This window comes from Triticum urartu, chromosome 7 (genome assembly GCF_003073215.2).
Source record: "Triticum urartu cultivar G1812 chromosome 7, Tu2.1, whole genome shotgun sequence".
Classification (NCBI taxonomy): Eukaryota; Viridiplantae; Streptophyta; class Magnoliopsida; order Poales; family Poaceae; genus Triticum; species Triticum urartu.
In genome coordinates, this window is record NC_053028.1 from 679,428,144 (window position 1) to 679,450,574 (window position 22,431).

A 22,431-nucleotide genomic window follows, 5' to 3' on the forward strand; every position below is an offset into this window, starting at 1 on the left:
CTTGCCGCCGCCGCCGCCGTCGCCGCCGCCTGGCAATGGTATGGAGGGGTTGCGCTCGACAGGGGGAGGCGGCGTGGAACGCAGTAGGCTGGGAGTTTCCTCTCTACCCGATGGCCCGTCCTTCCCCTGACCGCTCGCTAGAAGGGCTTCCTGGCCCAATCAACGAGAGGAGTCCAAAAAGGCCACCGGAGTAGCTGCCCCCAGGACAGCAGGCCCAGGTTGCGGCAACGTTGCCCTAAAGTAGCGTTCCATGTGCATCCAACGGATAGAAACAACCATATCACGGAAACGGACGGTCAAAAACGCAAATCGCTGAGAAAGCTCGGTTTAGGTGCGGTTATACTGTCCTTAATTTCATTCAAATAAACATGAAAATATTTGTCTAAAACTCTAACTTTGATTGCCTGGAAGAAGAAATAAAAACATTATTGTGTTTATCAATGGCTAGTCATCATCTATGTAGCTACATACCATCTCTGAATTGTTTGACACATGTCAGGCAATATTCTTAAGAACCACGAGACACAAGTAAATGCATTATAAACCAAACCAATATTAGTCTATCGATCTACATACCTTCTGCATAGCACCAACATGGTTAGTGATCCATTTGCCAAAAATGAACGACTACTACGCCATGGGTGTAGAACAGTGGACTCAAAGAGAACAAGGAGGCGATCTAATCCTGTAAGCTATCTTCTTCCAAAGTAGGAGATTCATGTAACTTAGTTTATTCAACTGTACTTATCTGTGTCCATTTGATAGATGTCACTAGATTAACTGTACTTATTTTTCTAATATAATAATTCATAAAAGGGAGTTCAGAAAACAACTCCTTCGGTGTAATGGCTCACGTTTGGGAAAATTGCAGCTACCATCCTATCTCCATGTGACCATGTCCACTTCATCAGAAGAGTCAACTGAAGCTCACTGTTCACCATTTGCAAGAACCAGATCAAGCATTCTTTGAGCATGGCTCTACTCATTTGGTTGCTCTATCTTTCTACCTCTAGTGTTATGTCAGGACTGCGTAATGGGACTACCCAAGCAGATCACGCTCTGAGTTGAACTTCTCCGTCCACCGCTGCCTCTTGTGAAGACACAGAGCAACAACATATAGCCCTCTCGTCTGTACTCCTCCTCCCCGCAGAAAGAGACCTGCGCCGTCTCTATTCCTCTGAGTCTGGTCGCCCTGCCACCTCAGCTGCATTGTCCGCCCGCATGGCCAAGTTACCTCCATCTGGCCACCCACATGCACGACAAAGCCACCTTCATCCGGCCACCAGCCGCAGCCGTCCTTCGTTGCTTCTTTACGCGACTCGCCCCCGCCCGATGATGCTAGCACCATTCTCCCTTCTTTGTTGCTAGCTTGTTGGGGTGCTACATGCGTTGCCGGAACCCTTGGTTAGGGAAGCGAGATCGAGAGAGGAAGAGACGATTTTGTGGAGATCGAAGAGGTCTCGGGTGTTGTAGCTGATCAACGGAGAAGCTCGCACGATGAACACACACACACACACACACAAACACGCGCGCACGCGCGAGAGAGAGAGAGAGAGAGAGAGAGAGAGAGAGAGAGTATTTTGCGGCGCATGTAACTCTTGCGGCTTTTATGGTTTCTCGTATATTTAACAGCTGAAACAAACTAACATATTGATCTTAAACTTGTGCCATGACCAAGCTACCCGGACGTGCCATCCCACGTCCCTTGACCACGCTCAAGACTACGCCGTTACAACTGCTGCTCGTGCCATCCCACGAGCTAGATGTAGCAACGTGCAAAACTACCTAGCTACTACTCTGGCCAGGGCGTGAACAAGCTCACGCTACATGGCCAGGTTTATTTGCAGAAAGCAAAACCTACGTGACAAGTGCGACATGATTACAAGTTTTTCAACATCGGGCTGGACATTAGAGGCATGCGTCTTTTTTCTTAAATTGAATAATAATACCAGGTGGGACGCATATGGGACGGAAAAAAAGATGACGGATGACAGACGAAAACATGGGCCCAAGATGGACGAGGGGAGACAACACTGTCCTGTTGGAATAAGCCCTTCCTGCTCTAACTATGCTCTGATGGTGTTTCCTATGGCCATGTTGGTGTAGGTCAAAGGCTTTTTTGTGTGAGCGGCAGACGGAGGGGAGGGGAAGCATCGGGTTTGCCGCTGGGGAGGGGGAGGAATTAGTCACACCTTTTTTTTTCAACTGGAATTTTCTTTTGAGAAAACTGAACTGGAAATTAGTCACACCTCGGCTCATACTGTTTACGGGCCGCATTTGGAACTACAAACAGCCGGTTATTGTCAGCTGGGCCGAGCCTGTCTGGTTAGAGAACGGGAGCAGCACATAGTACACAGAGGATTGACGCTGGCCGTCGGATCTTCCCCACGCCCACGCGTGCTCTGCACCGCGTCCCAGACCACTCGAGAAAACCCTCGCCGCCGCACTCTCACGGGCTCACTCATCATTAGTTTAAGTGTGAGGCCGCCGCGTGCGCCGGCGGCGGAGGCGGCCGCTCACCCCGCCGCCCCGCCCGTCCCGCTCGCCGCGGCCGATGACCGCACTACCGAGACCGCGGCCACACGAAAAAAACGGCGGCGATGAGGAGGCCCGGCCCTTGGCGCAGACCCGCGCTCCCGAGCGGCGGCAGCGTCGGACCCCTCCGCCTCGCGGGGCCAGCCCTCCCGTCCGCGCCGCGCCGCGACGCCGCCGGCTTGGAGGCCCGTGCTCGGGCAGCCGCCGCGGCGTCGTCGGCGTCGGATGCGGTGGCGGGGCCTCCGGGGACCGCGTGGCGGGGGACCGTCGCGGCTTCCGGCCGTGGGTTCCGGCGACGCCAAGCCGTAGATCTGAGCCGCCGTCCCCACTTCGTTTCCTCCATGCTTCGATCTGGTACCTCCATCCCTCACCATCTGTCTACCTCTCGCTCGCTCGCCGTGCGTGCGTGCGTATAAGTGCAGTGCTCGGTTTGGTGGGTCGCTGGTTCCAGATCTCACCTCTGCGGGGGCCGCCTCCTCCGAGCAGTTGGTCCGTTGGGCGCCGGGAAACCTTAGGGGGTAGGGACGGACCCAGCGATGCGAGGAACGGAGCGTTGGCAGTACAGAATCTTTGAAAATACTCCGGTGACTAGGTGGTGACCGACGGATATTTTGGTTGTGGAATCTTGGTTTTGTACGCCGGGGATCACCACCGTCACCACAGTCAGTGGCGGAGCTTTATTACCAACAAATATTGGAAGCTCGTCAGCATCACCATCTCCATACAGACCGAGGGTTTGTTGGTCGCTGGTTCCAGATCCCACCTATATGGGCGCCGCCTCCTCCGACCAGTTGGTCCGTTGGGCGCTGGGAACCCTTAGGAGGCAGGGACGGAACCAGCAATGCAAGGAATGGAGCAGTGGCATTGTCAGAATCTTTGCAAATACCCTGGAGTCTGGATATTGGTATATCCAAAACATCTTATACTCCCTCTGTTCCTAAATATAAGTCCCTTTAGAGATTTCAATAGACTACATATGAGGCAAAATGAGTGAATCTACATTCTGAAATGCATCTATATACACCCGTATGTAGTCCTTGTTGAAATCTCCAAAATCCCCTCACAATCATCATCATCATCACGATCATCTCCCTTGCTGTCACAATCAGCTTGGTCCTCTTTGGTTCACAGGATTCTAGAAAAGAAAGGCAGGGATATGTGATAGTCCTACAGAATTCCTTTGAATCAAAGAGGCCCCCAACTTGTTGCTGCTGCTGTTGTTGGTGGTGCAAGCTATTGCAAAGTTCATACCAACTTTCTTTGGATCAAAGAGGCCCTAAGGCTGTCGCACCTTTTGTTTGTGAATGATGCATGGCTTTATGATTAACCAGTTTGTGGTTGCTGAACTGTGCCGTGCTGAATGGACTTTCCATTTTGGCGAGTCCGCTAGAGTTTCTCTTAGCTGGTGCGGGGCTATGATGATTGATTATGGCTGATATAAGCATGCTCTCGAGCAATTGAGGCACTTGCGGGTATAAAGTTGGACCCCCCCTTGTTTCTTTGAGCCGTTTTGATCATGTGCTTATTTTAGTGGCTCTGTCCTTGGATGGTCATTTCTGATGAGTGATAACCAGGGCAGTTTCACCATTGTAAGAACAGATTCATCCGGTGATGGAGACACTAGGGAAAGGGTCATATGATCGAGCAAAGGCGAATCTGAGCCCATTCAAATGCAGTTCTGGTCTCAAAGCACAATCTGCTATGTTGCCATTCTGTATTTGTATTTAGCGCCTCCTTGGTTTGCAGGATTTTAAGAACACAACAACAACAACAACAACAACAACAACAACAACAACAACAACAACAACAACAACAACAACAACAACAAAGCCTTTAGTCCCAAACAAGTTGGGGTAGGCTAGAGGTGAACACACTCAAGGAAAAATTGCAGGATTGCATTGTTAGGGCATCTCCATCGCAGACCCCCAAGGTTCCGTCCGCAAATGTCCGCGGACATGTCCTGACGTGTCTGCGGACTGCCGGCCGGGCCTAGGCCATTCTTGCTAGGGCGATGATGATTGACCATGGCTGAAATAGTGTGCCTTTGAGCAATCGAGGCACCTGTGGGTATCAAGTTGGATCCTCCCTCTTGTCTCTAGAATCCTTTGATCCTGTGATACTGATTGCTCTGTCCTTGGACGGTCATTCTTGCTGAGTGATAACCAGGGCAGCTCCACAGTATAAACTGGTTGATCTGGTGATAGCAGACGATGTGGGTAGGTTATATGATCGAGCAAAGGCGAATCTGAGCCCACTATGCAATATAAGCTCCAGTGTTTATATCTGTCTTGTGTAAAGATTTCTTCTCTTATACCTTCATTGCATAAGTTATGCTTGATCTTTTATCGTTCGCTGTTGCTCCTTAATTTAATCTGGTTAAGAGTAAGTTGCACTTTGTTACATTAGGAAGACTTGCTCCCAGCAAATTATCGGTTGAATGGCTTGTTTTAATTAGTTGTCATACTATTATTTCTATTTTTCCGCAAGTTACCAGTTGCAGCTACTTGTTCTTACATGCTACAAATAATAATGCAACTGGATTTTTTTGGAGAGAATGCTGGACTGTTCATGTAAAGAGTGACCGAGGCAGCATGTCACATGTTACTGTCTGTATCCATAAGCAATTTTTCAACTGCTGTGATTAAGTTGCTGGGTTAATCTGGGCCATTGAGCAGTCATTTTCTTTTGTTTTCTTTAGTTTGTTCTGAAGCTTTCCCCAATTCTGGCTGTCGCCACTATGTTTTTTAGATCATCCACCAGATTAAGTGCAGCTGAACTTCAAAGGATTTGTGTTTTGTTAGTGTCTTAACTTGTTTCCTTGCTAAGTAAGCCTTTGGGGTTATTCTGTTCTGTTGCTGCCTTCTTTGTACATATAGTTTTGCATCACTTTGTCTTGTACTCTTCCTGGCAAGCTTATAACAGTGACGACCTTTGTCCATTTAGACATAGAATGTGTGCTCTGCACCCGACATGTGGAGAAGGCACGCTGTCAAAAAAAAGTGGAGAAGGGACGCATGGTACCGCGTCCCAAACTGCTCGACAAAACCCTCTCCGCCGCCCTCTCTCACGGGCTCACTCATCATTAGTTTTAAGTGTGAGACCGCCGCGTCCATCGGCGGTGGAGGTGGCAGAGCTGTCGCTCACCCCTTCGCTCCGCTGCGGCCGATGACCGCACCACCTGAGACCGTGGCCACTTGGAAAACAGCGGCGATGAGGAGGCCCGGCCCTTGGCGGCGACCTGTCCCTCTGAATGGCGGCAGCGTCGGCCCTTGGCGGCGACCTGTCCCTCTGAATGGCGGCAGCGTTGGATCTTTGCCTCGCGGGGCCCGCTCTCCCATCTGCTCCGCGCTGCGAAGCCGCCGGCATGGCGGCCCTTGCTCCGGGCAGCTGCCGCAGCGTCGTCAGCGTCAGGTGCGGTGGCGGGGGTTGTGGGGACCGCGGGGCGGGGGACTGCCGTGGTTTCCTATTGTCGGTTCTGACGACGTCAAGCCGTAGATCTGAGCTGCCGCCACCATGTCCATTTTGTTTCTTCTATGTTTTGATTTGGTACCCCCCCCCCCCCCCCCCCCCCCCCCCCCCCCCCCCCCCCCACTCCCCCCCACCCCCACTCGCTGTGCCTTGCGAGTGTGTCCATGTATAAGGGAGGTGCTTGTTTGTTTTTCATGTGCGAGTCTCGGCGTTTTGGTGAAGCTGTGCGAGGGTTTGGTCGGTTGCTGGTTCTACATCCCACCTCTATGGGCTCCGCCTCCAACCGACCAGTTGGTCCGTTGGGTGCTGAGAAATCTTAGGGGGTAGGGATGGACCCAGCGACGACACTGCCACAACCTTTGCAAATACTCTAGCGACCAGCACTGTCAGTGGCGGAGCTTTACCAATAAATATTGGAACCTCGTCAGCATCATCATCTTGGTCGCTGTCTCATTCCCCTTTGTACTCTTTGGTTCGCAGGATTCTAGAAATATGGGAATATGAAAGTCACAGGAATATGTGATAGGATCCTCCAAAATTCCTTTGAATCAAAGAGGCCTCAAACTTGCTGGTGCTGGTGGTGGTGATGCTGGTGCAAGCTCCTCTCTCTCTCTCTCTCTACTGCGAAGTTCCTGTGAACTTACTTGGATCAAAGAGGCCCTAAGCTGTCACACTTCTTGTTTGTGAATGGTGCATGGCTTTATGATTAACCTCAGTTTCTGGTTGCTGAACTGTGTCGTGCTGAATGGACTTTCCATTTTGGCAAGTCTGCTGGAGTTGCTCTTAGCTGGCGTGGGGCTATGATGATTGATTATGGCTGATATAAGCATGCTCTTGAGCAATGGAGGCACTTTTCGGGTATTAAGTTGGATACCCCCTTGTTTCTTTGAGCCGTTTTGATCATGCGCTTATTTTAGTGTCTCTGTCCTTGGATGGTCATTTCTGATGAGTGATAACCAGGACAGTCTCACCATTGTAAGAACAGATTGATCTGGTGATGGAGACACTAGGGAAAGGGTCATATGATCGAGCAAAGGCGAATCTGAGCCCATTCAAATGCAGTTCTGGTCTCAAGCACAGTGTGCTATGTTGTTGCTGTTCTGTATTTGTATTTAGCGCCTCTTTGGTTTGCAGGAATTTAAGAACACAACAACAACAACAAAGCCTTTAGTCCCAAACAAGTTGGGGTAGGCTAGAGGTGAAACCCATAAAGATCTCGCAACTAACTCATGGTTCTTGCACATGGATAGCAAGCTTCCACGCACCCCTGTCCATGGCTAGTTCTCTGGTGATACTCCAGTCCTTGAGATCTCTCTTTAGGGATTCCTCTCATGTCAAGTTTGGTCTACCCTGACCTCTCTTGACATTATCAACACGCTTTAGCCGTTCGCTATGCATTGGCGCTTTTGGAGGCCTGCGCTGAATATTCCCAAACCATATCAGACGATGTTGGACAAGCTTCATTGAAGGAAAAAAAAATGCAGGATATTGCATTGTTAAGGTATCTCCAACCCTGACCCCCAAAGTTCTGTCAGCAAATGTCTGCGGACATGTCCTGACGTGTCCGCGGACAGCCGGCTGGGCGGAGGGCATTCTTGCTAGGGCGATGATGATTGACCGTGGCTGAAATAAGTGTGCCTTTGAGCAATCAAGGCACCTGTGGGTTTCAAGTTGGTTCTTCCCTCTTGTCTCTAGAATCCTTTTTGATCCTGTGATACTTATTGTTCTGTCCTTGGACGGTCATTCTTGTTGAGTGATAACCAGGGCAGCTCCACTCTATAAACAGATTGATCTGGTGATAAGAGATGACGGGGGTAGGTTATATGATCGAGGAAAGGCGAATCTGAGCCCACTGCAATGAACCCTAAACCCTTTTTATTTGTATTTAAAGGTGTTGCTTATTCTCAAGTGTTTATAGCAGTCTCGTGCAAAGATTTCTTCCCTCTCATACCTTTATTGCATATAAGTTGTTCTTGATCTTTTATTGTTTGTTGTTGCTCCTTAATTTAATCTGGTTAAGGGTAAGCTGCACTTTGCTATACTTGAAAGACTCGCTCCCAGCAAGTTATCATTTGAATGGCTTGTTTTAATTCGTTGTGACACTATTACTTCTATTTTTCCGGAAGTTTCCCGATGCAGCTATTTGTTCTTACTCAATCCGTTTCTAAATATAAGTCTTTTTAGAGATTTCAAATTTTCAATACAAACTAAATACTGATGTATATAGACATATTTTAGAGTGTAAATTCACTCATTTTGCTCTCTATGTAGTCCCTTATTGACATATCTAAAAAGACTTACATTTACGACCGGAGGGAGCACATGCTAAAATTATAATGCTACAGAATTTTTTGTAGTTCGTTTTTTTGAGAGAGAATGCTGTATTGTTCATGTAAGGAGTGACCGAAGCATGTCTCATGTTGCTGTCTGTATCTATAAGCAATTTTCCGACTGCTGTGATTAAGTTGCTGGGATAATCCGAGCCATCGAGTGGACATTTCTCTGAAGCTTTACCCAATTCTGTCTGTCACCACTGCATTTTTTGGATCACGCACCAGACTAAATGTAGTGAACTTCGAAGGATGTGTGTTTTGGTAGCTTCTTAACTTGTTTCCTTGCTAAGTAAGCCTTCGGGGTTATTCTGTTCTGTTGCTGCCTTCTTTATACATATAGTTTTGGTCTTTTGCATCACTTTGTCTTGCACTCTTCCGAGCAAGCTTATAACAGTGATGACTTTGTCCATTTAGTCATAGCAACTATTTGAATTATCAAAATTTGCTACCATTTGGTTACCACCAGATGTTTGTCTGTTGACAAAACATGGTCCAGGAAGGCATTTTGTCTGCTATGTTTTTTGAAATAGAATTCTGATTCAGGGCTATGATGATTGACCATTGCTGATATAAGCATGCTCTCGAGCAATCGAGTAAGCTTTGGGTATAAGTTGGATCCTCCCTTGTCTCTTGGAGCCGTTTCAACCACAACAAGAATTATGGAACGGAGGGAGTATATATTTTCTGTGGCTCTGTCCTTGGAAGGTCATTTTGATCAGTGATAACCAGGGCAGCTCCACAGTATAAACGGGTTGATCTGGTGGTAAGAGATGATGGGGGTAGGTTATATGATCTGAGCCCCTCAAATGCAATTCTAGTGCTCCTTCAGCATAATGTGCTACGTTGTTTCTCTTTTCTTATTTGTATTTGAAGGTGTCGCTTTTTATGCTCCTGTTTTTATAGCTGTTCTGTGTATATATTTCTTCCCTCGTACCTTTATTGTGCAAGATGTTCTTGCTCTTTTTTGTTTCGTTCTTGCATCTATCTGCACTATAGTACGTGAAGTATCAACCAAAAAAAATTGGTCTTTGATGCTACATATTCAGTTAATTTTGTTCCCACTGTGCAACTTAAATGTATTGTCATTGCCCCCAGCACATTATACTTTGTGGTTTGCACACATGCATGGCAAAATACTCCAAACCTGATGTGGTGTAATGATGCTCTATCATGTATTTTAAAAGCATGCCTTGGGGCAAGCTTCTATATCACCACCCTTCTCCACAGAAGCATGTTCAAATCATAAGCTAGTGTTGGTGGTGCTGTAATTCGTATGGTCAATCAGATAATCAGTGCAACATGCTCGTCATGTGTTTGGATGCAACTGAGAGTGCATATGCACATTAGATGCTGTGAATAAAAGGTTGTGTGCTTGGCCAGTAATTTTAATATGTGAGGCCTTCATTGGCTATGTATAATATAATGTTCTCTTGCCATGTATGTGTTGAGTGTTGGATAACAAAATGATAATGTTAAGTGAAATTCTTCAATATCAAATGAACTCTTTGTACAGATTTTTTTAGTTCTATTGGATTTCCCATAATAGTTTGCATACAGGTCTACCATTGTGTCTCTTCATGAATGCGGTACTACTAAGCAAGCCTGAGAAGCCTTTGTAATAGTTTGTGTAATTGAGCAGTTTCTTTCTTTCAACTGCCATAATGTGTGCAATTTCATCTTGATTCTAAAGTACATGTTTCCTTTCTACTTGAAGTTAGATGTAGGTCAGTAGGCATCAGGATGATTGCATAGCCCAATATTCTCCCTTGTTACATAATTTTGCAAGCTATTGGTGACCACAAATTATTACGGGTTCTGTATGCCAAACAATGCTCTCTGTTTAATGCAAAATATATTGTTTGTAGGCACTATTTGGTTTTGCTTGACATTGATTTTGGTGGTTTGCATTTAAGTTAAAATGCAGGCAGTGGTTGTTCTTTATTGTTTGGTAATTTAATTTTTCTCTTCTGTTAGTTGTACTTGTTCTTTATTGTTTGGGATTTTGTTGCTTTCAGGAGATAGCTTCTTCTCGCTTGCTTCTTCAGACTTGTAATCCATGATCATTTTGCAGCTTTCAGTAGGTAGCATATTCTTTATTCTTTTGGGGTAATTCTGTGTTGTTGCTGCCTTCTTTTTACATATAGTTTTGCATCGCTTTGCTTTGCACTCTTCCTGGCATGCTTATAACAGAGACCTTTGTCCATTAGACATAGTAACTGTTTGAATTATCAAAATTCGCTACCATTTGCTCACCACCAGAAGTTTATCTGTTCACAAAACATGGTCCAGGAAGGCATTTTTTCTGCTATGTTTTTTGAAATAGAATTCTGATATGGGGCAATGATGATCGACCATTGCTGATATAAGCATGCTCTCGAGCAATCGAGTAAGCTGTGCGTATTCAGTTTGATCCTCCCTCGTCTCGTGGAGCCATTTCAACCATGATAAGAATTATGGAACGGAGGGAGTACTAAGAGCAACTCTAGCAGATTTGCTATATTTTTGGTGGCTCTGTCCTTGGAAGGTCATTTTGATGAGTGATAACCAGGGCAGCTCCACACTATAAATGGGTTGATCTGGTGATAAGAGATGATTGGGGTAGGTTATATGATCAAGCAAAGGCGAATCTGAGGCCCCTCAAATGCAATTCTAGTGCTCTTTCAGCATAATGTGCTGCACTGTTTCTCTTTTTTTTATCTGTATTTGAAGGTGTCGCTTATTTATGCAATTGTGTTTATAGCTGTCCTGTGTATGTATTTCTTCCCTCTCATACCTTTATTGCGTAAGTTGTTCTTGCCCTTTTTTTTTCATCTGTCTGCACTATAGTACATCAAGTATCAGGCAAGAAAAAATTGTACTTTGATGCTACATATTCAGTTAGTTTTGTTCCCACTGTTCAACTTAAATGGATTATCGTGGCCCCCAGCACACCATACTTTGTGGTCGCATACATGCACAGCAAAATACTCCAAATCTGATGTGGTCTAATGATGCTCTATCATGTATTTTAATAAGCATGCCTTAGATCAAGCTTCTATATCACAGCCCTTCTCCACAGAAGCAAGTTCAAGTCGGTGGTGCTGTAATTCGTATGCTTGTCATATTCCTTTTGGATGCAATTGAGAGTGCATATGCACATTAAATGCTGTGAATCAGAGCTTGCGTGCCTCGTCAGTAATTTTGATATGTGAGCCCTCGATTGGCTATGTATAATATGTTGTTCTCTCGCCATGTATGTGTTGAGTGTTGGTTAACAAAATGATAATGTTCAGTGAAAATTTTCAATATCAAACAAATTTGTTGTACCGAGTTTGTTAGTTCTATTGAATTTCCCATGAGAGTTTGTATGCCGGTATACCATTGTGTCTCTTCATGAATGCGGTCCTGCTGAGCAAGCCTGAGAAGCCCTTGTACTAATAGTTTGTGTATTTGAGCAGTTTCGCCCTTTCAACTGCGATGATGTGTGCAATTTCATCTTGATTCTAAAGTAGAGTTCCTTTCTACTTGAGGTTAAATCGAGGTCAGTAGGCATCAGGAGGATTACATAGCCCAATATCCTCCCTTGTCACATAATTTTGCAAGCAATTGGTGACCACAAATTATTACGGGTTCTGTATGCCAAACAATGCTCTGTTTAATGCAAAATATTTTTTTGTATTGTATTGTACTGCTATTGCACAAGATTTCTGGTTCCTCCTAACTATGAGGCACTATTTGGTTTTGCTTGACGGTAATTTTGGCGCTTTATTTCAACTAGAATGCACGCAGGACATGTTGTTTGGTCATTTGATATTTTTCTTCTCCTACGGCTACTTGTTCTTTATTTGTTTCTAATCATTTTGCTGCTCTCAAGAGATGCTTACCATATTCTCGCTTGGTTCATCAGTGACCTCATCCATTTGGTTTGGTGTCAAAAGAGAAAGGGCCTCCCAACCAAGTTTCATGTTCATCTTATTGGCTCTAGCTGTGATCTTGTAGATATTGCTGCATGTGGAACATATTTTAGCGTTTCCTAAGTTGGGTTCTAGAGTGGTTGCACTCTGTTATACCAAGGTAGACTTGCTGGCTTGTTTTTAAATGGTTGTCATACCAGCATTGTTTTCTCCCAGCAAATTACCAGCTGCAGCATTTTGTTCTTACATGTGACAGAGAACCGAGGATGTTGCATGTTGCTGTCTGTAACCATAAGCAATTTTTTGGCTGCTGTGACTCTGATTGAGTTGCTGGGTTTAGCTGAGCCACTGAGGTCTGAGGTGATATTTTGACTGCTGTTACTGTTGCCTCGAGTGCCAGTTTGGGCGTTCGACGCCTACGGTCTGTTCGAAGTGCTACGGTTTTGTCGTGTTACCCCGTGACAGGTTTCTTCAATGTTAAGCATCATTTAGCATGTTATTGTTTTCTCAAACCGGCTGTCTCCATCTCTTGGGCCTGGTTTGAATAATCATACACTTTTGGTTGTACGTGTGCAGGGCTGCATGCAGGCTGGCTGGCTGGGAGTGTGTACGTCCTCGCACACCCGCGCCTTCTTAAATCCCAGACCACATCGGCAGTGACGCCGGCGGGCTGCAGGGAGTGACGGGCAGAAATGGCGGCCTCCTCCCACCCCGCCGTCATCTTGGTGTTGCTGTTGCTCCTCCTCGTCGTGGCGTTCGCGCCCGCACCGGCAGCAGCAGTGAGCCCCTCCAAGCGCCCCACCCATCAGCCTCCCTCTTTCCCTGCCGGAATCTCTACCCCGCGGCAGCTGGCTGCAAGCTCGAGCAGCGGGTACGCCACTGCGGTGAAGCCGTTCACGGCGCACTACTTCCCGCAGGAGCTGGACCACTTCACCTTCACGCCCAACTCCTCCCGCGTCTTCTCCCAGAAGTACCTCCTCAACGACACCTTCTGGCGGCGGAAGCCCACCGTCGGGCCGCTGTTTGTGTACATGGGCGGCGAGGCCGACATTGAGTGGTTGGCCACCACCACGGGCTTCATGTTCGACATCGCGCCAGAGTTTGGGGCTCTCATCGTCTTCATCGAGGTACCCTTCTTTGCCACATCCTCCGCCATGGCTGATACATTCAGCTAATCATCATCGTGTTGATCATCGGTGGCCACGCCTTGGTCCAAATGTTGGTTGTCGTGCTGCAGACCATTTTGTTTCTAATTAAGCATAATATACGTAATTATTAAGAGGTAACGAGCCAACAAATGCATCTACATAGACTGAATAATCTGTTCCTTGATTATACATTATAACCTAATCTTAATTATTGAAATCAAATGAATGTAATAATAATAATATATGTGCACCACAGCCACTCGTGATGGATCGGCGCTCCGGATCGGGTGCAGTCAGATTGAAACAAAGAGAACAGTCCTGATGACATCACTGCCTATGTCAGCACTCAGGCAATTAACCAAGTTGCTTTACTTCACGTGTGCTAGCTAGGTTGACTGGATTTTCATTGCCACAGCACTTGATGGATTTCACCATACAAGAATACGACTCTAGATCTATTGAGACACATACAATTATTTTCTATTAGTTAGATCAATAGCAAAATTCCCGCAAAAAAATACTCCCTCCGTCCGAAAATACTTGTCATCAAAATGGACAAAAATAGATGTATTTAAAACTAAAATACATCTAGATACATCCCCTTTTATTCATTTTGATGACAAGTATTTCCGGACGGAGGGAGTAAAAATCAAGAGCAAATGTATCGAACTAAATATTTTCCATCCGTGCTCTACAAAGTTCATAGATGTAAATAATTCTATATACAGAGTAGAATTCTGATTACAAATATCAGCTTAAAACTAAAATGTGGAATAAAATTGAAATGAAATGATATGACAACATGCATGGGTTACTCTGATGTGTGCTTGAATTACTTAAATGTGTCAACATGGAGAAAACAATAATATGGGTATGACAGAGTACAGGTGGGTGTTCTTGAATTGTTGTCGTGTGAAATTCACAGCGGCGGGAAGTGATGATCAAGTGGAAGCACAAGGCATGTCCGACGCAGGGTAATTAGAATAGGCAATCACTTCCAAAGTGTAGTGTACATGTGAAATATCGTACAATGGAAACATAATTGTATTGTGGCCGTAACAAATCATATCAAATACACCTCATCTTGTTAAAATTGTAGGACATTAACTAGCCCAAATCAGGCTTTGATAAGATATAAAATAATAACAATATACTTGGATTTGTAATATAAATCTCGTTTCTTCAGTTATTTTTATCTTAGTTGCAAATTAAATAATATTGATTATATAGTTTAAAATTGGAAAATTGTGTGCCTTGTATTTGTTATGGAGGGACTATGCAATAAATTATTATCGTCATGCTAAAAAAATGAGTCATACTTACATTAGTAGGCATGCAACAAAGGAAAATTAATAGAATTTGTCAGAAAGGACCACCTAGGTTTTCATATTGATAGAAAAGACCATCTACACCCATATTGTCAAAAAAGACCACCTGCCCGTGGCGGCACGGCCGGCAGCCGACACGTGGCACCTGCAGCCGAGTGCAGGCGGCAGCTTCGGCTGCACATCATTTCTCGTCCGCGTGCAGATGCAACGGAATGGAGTGGCCCAAGTGGGCCCGGCCGCCACTGCTGAGGTGGCAGGTGCCGCTGGTTGCTACTGCACGACGGGACAACACTCTGGAAACAATCCTCGGGCATGGATACAATACAACTGCATGCATGCACGTTCTATTGAATAGTGTATTGTACAGACTGCTTTATACTCCATAAAAAACGATGGACTGAGGATTAATTGCAGGTCGGCCAAGAAGTCGTGGCACTACGTACTACTAGTATCCTGCCAAGTGCCAACAACCGCTCGTTATACAAAATCCTATACTGCTGTCTCTTTTGAACCTCACGATCCCGGCCCATGCATGCAAGCAGCAGTACCAGCCGCCTCGAGGCGTGGCGGCAGCCGACACGTAGCCCGTACTGCCGCCGCACGCAGTGGCGGCAGGACCCACCTAGCCCGCTCCCGTTCCGTTGCGTTTGCGCGCGGACGAGAAATGCTGTGTAGCCAAAGCTGTCGCCTACGCTTGTGGCGGCAGGTCCTGCCGCCCCAGGCTGTGGCGGCAGGTGCCACGTGTCAGCTGTCAGACCTGCCGCCACGGTGTAGGGGGTCTTTTTTGACAATACGATGTGCAGATAGTCTTTTCTGTCAATATGAGAACATAGGTGGTCTCTTTTGACGAAAATTCAAATTAGTAAGGCGCGCATGTGTGGAAGGCATGCCATATCCCAATTGAACCTAGCTGCAATACCACTAACGACGAGAAAGGGGAGAAAAAAAGGCACAACGATATTATGTTTCGTTTATTTCTTATCTAAAAAGCAAATAAGCAAACATGCTATTACCAAAAATTAACAACGGGCGACAAATCTACCCATGCAAATGCATGGGTCATTCCGCCAGTTGGTACTTAAGCTTCATCAGCGGTACTAAATACTATCAATACACTTGTTCAAATTGCAACTTGTTTGAAATTTGTGTGTGGGAGTGCAGCATCGGTTCTACGGGGAGTCAAAGCCGTTCGGTAACGACTTGTACAAGTCAGCTGACATGCTGGGCTACCTGACGTCCACACAGGCGCTCGCCGACTTTGCCATCCTCATCACCAGCCTCAAGCAGAACATGTCCATTGTTGACGCCCCTGTCGTCGTCTTCGGCGGCTCTTACGGCGGCAGTAAGTCCATCACTAACGTGTTTCCTTGTATTATATCCGTTCATGCAATCTCCTTAAGTTTATTATTATTTCTAAGAGGGGTCGCCGCCTCCTGACTCGTTTTGTTTTTAGAAAATCACCGGGGTTGGGGTGGGAGGGGGGAAGATGCCACATGTATATATATTACCCAAAATAATCCAAGGGCAAGAATTACAGGGTCACGACGATGCGTGAAGAGAGGTAGTCCTGCCAAGACAATTGGACAACATTACCAACTGGCTCCTTAAACCGCTGAGATCAAATGTTCGAAGTCCAAAAGATGTTTATAATGGTAACTACACACCAAGGAGATCATTGTTTCTGAAAAACTTGCTGTCACCGAAGTCCCAAATCTTTCAAAGTATAAACAACAAGATTTCTGCCCAGATGCCATTATCTAGGTGAGCCGGAGTAGGGGAGCACTGAAGATCCTACACCACGTGGTAGGGGTGATGCTGAGGTGACTCCAAATCCGCATGGAGCTCGGAGAGTTGATGACGATGTGGTGGGTGTCCTAGGAAGAAAATGTGCATTGAGGGTAGGAGCCGGTGGAGGAGATGTTTGTGGAATAGATTTCCTCTGGTATCTAGACATCCACGAAAAAGAGTAGCTAGCCGAAGACCTTGATCTTGTTGGGGTCGCGGAAGAGCCATATGAGATCAGTGTGCTCGTATCCCCATACTCATGATTGAGAAGGTTGTAGACAACACGGGTGGGAGAAGTCATAGGAGTAACAAAGACAAAGAGGGCAATTCTTTCAAAGCAACATTGGCAAGACCATTTCGTAGATTCACATGCAATCCATCTTGCATGGTCTCATAGACTAGGATGTTGGTTCTGATTGAGTGGGTGTGGAGACTGGTAATGTGGTGGCTAGGGGTTGTTGTAAGCCAAACAAAAGTGGTGGAGTTGTTTCTCAAACAAAAGAGAGTTGTTGCAGTTGTGGTAGCTTTATTATTTTGCGAAGAAGGGTCCTGATATATTATAAATTTCACCAGTAGTACAAAACACTCCTGACATAGCAAAAATAACATTGAGGTCCTTGGACCACTACCGCCAGCAGAACAAGCCGTCCGCGCGCTGCTTTCGCTATTCCTCTGCGTGTGTCACCCTGACCTTGTCGATAACAGTTGGGAAGTCTTCGTGCATGTGTCCCTAAGTACCAGCATCCTGGACCTGCAGTCGTCGCCGTTGAACCCATGAATCGGTCCGAAGCGCTTGACACCATATGTCGTTGTCAAGAATGTGAGGCGAGAAACCCTAACCTCACCACTCCAAGGAGACGGCAAGACAGGAATCTGAGGCGAGAAACCCTAACCTCGCCACTCTGTCGAATCTGCCGTGATGGCTAGGTTAGATAGGAAGAATGGTCGATAGACGTGACTGATGGAGTTAGGGCGCTGGGATCGGTAGTTTTGTGGAGATCGAGATGAGCTAATATACACTAATATTGCCATGTGGATATTACAAAATAAACTAATGATGTCTTATGGTCTATGGCTTTGGCTGTTGGTTCTAGTGTTGGCTTCATGGTTCAGGTTAAAGTATCCCCATGTCGCCATGGGAGCCCTGGCGTCTTCTGCACCCATCCTGCACTTCGACGACATCACTCCGTGGTCAAGCTTTCATGATACCGTCTCACAGGACTTCAAGGTAATTTTCTATATCTAAATAACTAGCTGTCACTAACTATTTTAAAAAACATGCAGCTATGCTATTGCCACCTCATCATCCTAATAAGTTCTAGTAATTAATTGCATGCACGTGTCCTTCGCACCAAGTTTTCTCACATTTATGCAGGCTTTTTTTTTCTGAATTCCCTACTCGTAAGTGAGTGCACATCTGATGTGATCAAGATATACAATATTATAATTAAAATACACATATTGATACAATAAAATCTCATGGAAATATATTGCAACCAATTCCTGTGGCAATGCGTGGGGTGTCATCTAGTATAATTAATTACCACTCCGTAGTGACAAGAAAAAGAAATAAGTTGGCCTAATAATTCCTGGATAGATGGCCCATTGTCACTGGTCAAATTATTGGTCTCGAGAACGCACGGCAGGTCGACATGAAAGTACGTCTGTCTTCTGCAAACTGGTGGATAGTGTCAGCTCTGGAAATTATTAGTACTGCTACTGATTGCACTTCTTGTCACTTGTCGTCCGGTAGCATGCCTCTCTTCCTCTGGTGTTATCAATACTATCATAATGGTTTTCAGTTCTGGATTATGAATTGGTGAGTGATGATGGCGGCTAGCTCTTGCACTTTCCATGGGCATTCAGCTTAAATTTATTTGATCGAATGTTAGTTACCTTCCAGCCAATGATGTAGATGTCTAGGTGAGGTCTTGATTATGAGTTCATCATGGCTATTCAGTTGTTGATTAGCTTGATTGTGATGCTCAACCGCATCAAGGGACTATTTTTTTGAACCATGACTGCACGTTAACTAAATAAATAGCACCGAAGGACTATCAATAGGCGGTTGGGAGTAAAAGTCCTCATTCGGCCAAATATATGAAAATTGATGCATTTTGTTCATTACTGATGGCGATGACGCATCTGTTGCTAATAACGTAGAGACAGGATATAACTTGGAAATGGATTGATGAGTAACTTGCTACTGACATCTCTATCTGACCGGTGCTTGATTAGTCCTTTTCTCAAGATCAAGTTTCCATGAAAACCCAGGTGTTTAATCAGCTGATTGTAACATCCAACTAGTTTTGCAGTCCGAGAGCCTGAATTGCTTCAGTGTCATCAAGGCAGTCTGGGATGTGCTAGATAACAGGGGATCCAATGACACAGGGCTCTTGGAGCTCAGCAAAACCTTCAGGGCCTGCAAGTAAGCTTTGTAAAACAATTATTCAATCTTTTCATGAAGGGAGAAAATTATTTTTTCCCCTTTACTCATAACTGTATAGGACACCGGCCGCATGGTATAAAACTTATTGATATAGAGAGAAACAAGAGTTTAAAACTGCAAGTATTCTTTTCTGTCCATAAAGTGTAAGTAAATTAAACAAATAGTCAAATCTTGTAGCAAGAAATACATGAAAGAAGGTACATTAAGTTCACTGATAAATCTATGGACATGTAGATCTAATCTTGCCAAGCTAATGGGAGTTGTGAACTAATGAAGGATTTCATACTTTGTGCGAATCCACAACAATGACACCGGTTCATGGCGTTACTTTATCCTTTGAATCTTAGGACCGTACAGTTCATTTATTCGCTGAGCGGCTGGCTACGGACAGCGTTCATCCACACAGCCATGATGGACTATCCAACCCCAGCAAATTTCTTGATGAATCTGCCTGCTTACCCAGTCAAGGAGGTTAGCCACTTGTAACCTAATATACAACTATCATTCTCGCCTGGATCACATCAAATGAATGAGAGTAACATGAGTTTCAGAGTTACCAAACTGAGTCATGCAAAAAGAGGACCTGTTATTTTTACTCCTGCTTTGCATGTAATTCTCCTGACATTTCTGCAGATGTGCAAGATCATTGATTCTTTTCCTGCGGGAGCCGACGTCATCGACAAGGCTTTCACTGCGGCGAGCATGTACTACAATTACACAGGCGACCAGAAATGCTTCCAGGTGGAGGGTGGCGATGATGACCCTCATGGCTTCAAAGGATGGGGCTGGCAGGTACAAGCCTGACTCACATACATGAAGACTGAACTACTGATAACACATGAAGACTGAGATGATCATATATGTGTTTTCTGAAACAAACTCTTGTGCAGGCCTGCACAGAGATGGTCATGCCGATGACGGTGTCGAACGAGAGCATGTTCCCACCATCCAGCTTCAGTTACGAGAAGACGTCCGAGAACTGCCTCGCGGGCTACAAAGTTCTTCCGAGGATGCACTGGATCACTTCTGAATATGGTGGCCATGTAAGTTTTTGTTCAGATTTTTAGTGTTTGTATACGACCGTCAGTAGCAGCATTTCTTTGGGTGGCATGTGCTCACCTGGTACTGCATTGCACAACCCACTACAGAAAATTGACAAGGTTCTCAAGAGGTTTGGGAGCAACATCATCTTCTCCAATGGGATGCGAGACCCGTGGAGCGGAGGCGGGTAGGAGTAAAAGATTTCTCACCATCTGATCTATTCATGTTGATAGTTTCTACCATTTAGGTAGCAATTTTACCATAGTAAACAATAGTAACAGTCTTCCTTCCGAACTGCTACCAGGGTACTCAAGAACATATCATCCAGCATCATTGCTCTTGTCACGGAGAAAGGTAAACTTGAAGTTGTAGAAAATATGTAAGGTCAAAAGTATTCTGAACTTACTTACGAGTGGCTACTTCTTGTGGCGATGTTCAGGGGCCCATCATTTGGACCTCAGATCTGCAACCAAGGATGATCCAGACTGGATTGTAGAACAAAGGAGACAGGAAGTTGAGATCGTACATGGATGGATAGACCAGTATAACAAGGACATTGCACAGATGTAGCAGTAAGAAGGCGCCATTAATTTTCACGGTCATGGAAAATAAATATGGCTTGGTGGCTTTATTAATCTAAAGTCGGGCAGTTGCCTTTTATCTAAATAAATAAATATGGCTACATGCAAAATGTAAGGATTTTCCTTTCTTCTACAGGGTGATAAGCACAAAAAAAAAGATAATGCATTAGTGCAACTTCAAATTCAACAAGACACCACAAATTCTTGAACTTAAGCAGTCATACGTGAATCATGAATGCAGAGGTTCTCCTTTTCTTCTTAACTGTTGCAGTAAACATTGAATTTAGGAACAGACTTGTATTTGTCTACTAGTAGAAAAAGGACCTAACGTGAGACACATTAGTGCCGGTTTGATTTTAGCCCGGTACTAATGGTATCATTAGTGCCGGTTCGAACGGCTATGCATTAATGCCGGTTCGTGTTGAACCAACGAACCGGTATTAAAGGGGTGATGGCAGGCTGGCGTCAGGCCGGGGCCCCACGATCACCTTTAGTACCGGTTCGTGTCACAAACCGGTACTAAAGGGCTAATCTTTAGTACCGATTTGTGCCACGAACTGGTACTAAAGGGGTCTGACCTATAGTACCGGTTTGTGACACAAACCGGCACTATAGGGCAATTTTCAAACTCTACCCCCCCATGTGTCGCCATTTCAGTTCTGAAAAAATCAAAAGAAAATGATAAAAACTTCAAAAAATAAAATCCTTTGAGAGGTAGTTATATTACTACATCTACTAGTTAGGAAAATTTGAAAACTTAAATTTGGACATGTTTTGCAAAAAGTGTAGGGAAAATGTAAAACGGCTATAACTTTTGCATACGATGTCGGAAAAAAACGTATAATATATCAAAAAATTTAGCACAAAAATCCGCATCTGATGGAGACCGCCTACGGCCTGTTTGCAATTTTTTAGAATCCTCAAATTCTAAAAGGAAAAAAGATATGGTCAAATTTTAGTTTTTTTTAAAAAATTGGTTAAATCTGGTCAAACTACTTATTCAAGAAGTATTAATGTTACTACATAATTATTTAAGAATATTAGTGTTACTAAATAATTATTTCAATTTTTTAAATTTTGGTCAAATCTGGTCAAACTATGGTCAAACTGTGGTCAAATTATGGTCAAACTTATTCAAGAAATATTAGTGTTACTAAATAATTACTGTTTTTTAGAATAATAGTTTCAAACTCAAACGGTGAAACGTGTGACCTAATGCTCAAGCTAAACTGCTGAGGGTTAATAGGATTGACAGCTTACATTTGTTAGGAAAACAACAAGTGCAGACTTGAAATGTAGGGGGAATAGAACTCCGAAGTTAAGCGTGTTCAGGCTGGGGGAGTGAAAGGATGGGAGTGAGAGGATGGGTGACCGGCCGGGAAGTCAGGCGATTTGAAATGAGTGATCCACACTTGAGCAGTTAAGAGAGGTGATTAGAGACTAAATCATCAAATAATTCAGAAAAATTAAAAATTGAAAAAAAATCAAAAATAGTTTCCAAAATTTTCAAATTTTTTTTTCAGAAAAAACCTTTAATACGTACCAACCGGTACTAGTACCAACCGGTACTAGTACCAACCGGTACTAGTGCTGGTTATGGAACCGGCACTAAAGGCCCTTACGAACCGGCGCTAAAGCTCCGTTTTCTACTAGTGGTCCCTGCTGAAAATTTTAATGCATGGTTTTGACATATGCGATGTCTATGATGTGTGGGGTCTGAGTCCACATGTTATACACATGGGTCATATTTCACAAAAATAAATAAATAGACCTGGGCCATGCTATTAATTTGCAGGGGCATTGCGTTAACATAACATAGCATAACATGGTTTATTCTTGTATACACAACACTGTTTATGATCCCAGAAAA

At 44.7% G+C, this 22,431-nt stretch overlaps 1 protein-coding gene across 1 annotated transcript; it reads left to right on the forward strand.

The window, feature by feature from the left end:
- Positions 1–2,363: 2,363 nt before the first annotated feature.
- On the forward strand, positions 2,364–20,558 carry LOC125518083 (lysosomal Pro-X carboxypeptidase-like). The gene is made up of 10 exons (XM_048683027.1): positions 2,364–13,356; positions 15,867–16,047; positions 17,585–17,718; positions 18,806–18,918; positions 19,287–19,410; positions 19,573–19,731; positions 19,830–19,982; positions 20,088–20,167; positions 20,285–20,334; positions 20,420–20,558. Exons 1-10 carry the CDS (start codon positions 12,922–12,924, stop codon positions 20,548–20,550), a joined length of 1,560 nt encoding a protein of 519 aa, XP_048538984.1. The 5' UTR covers positions 2,364–12,921; the 3' UTR covers positions 20,551–20,558.
- Positions 20,559–22,431: the final 1,873 nt, after the last annotated feature.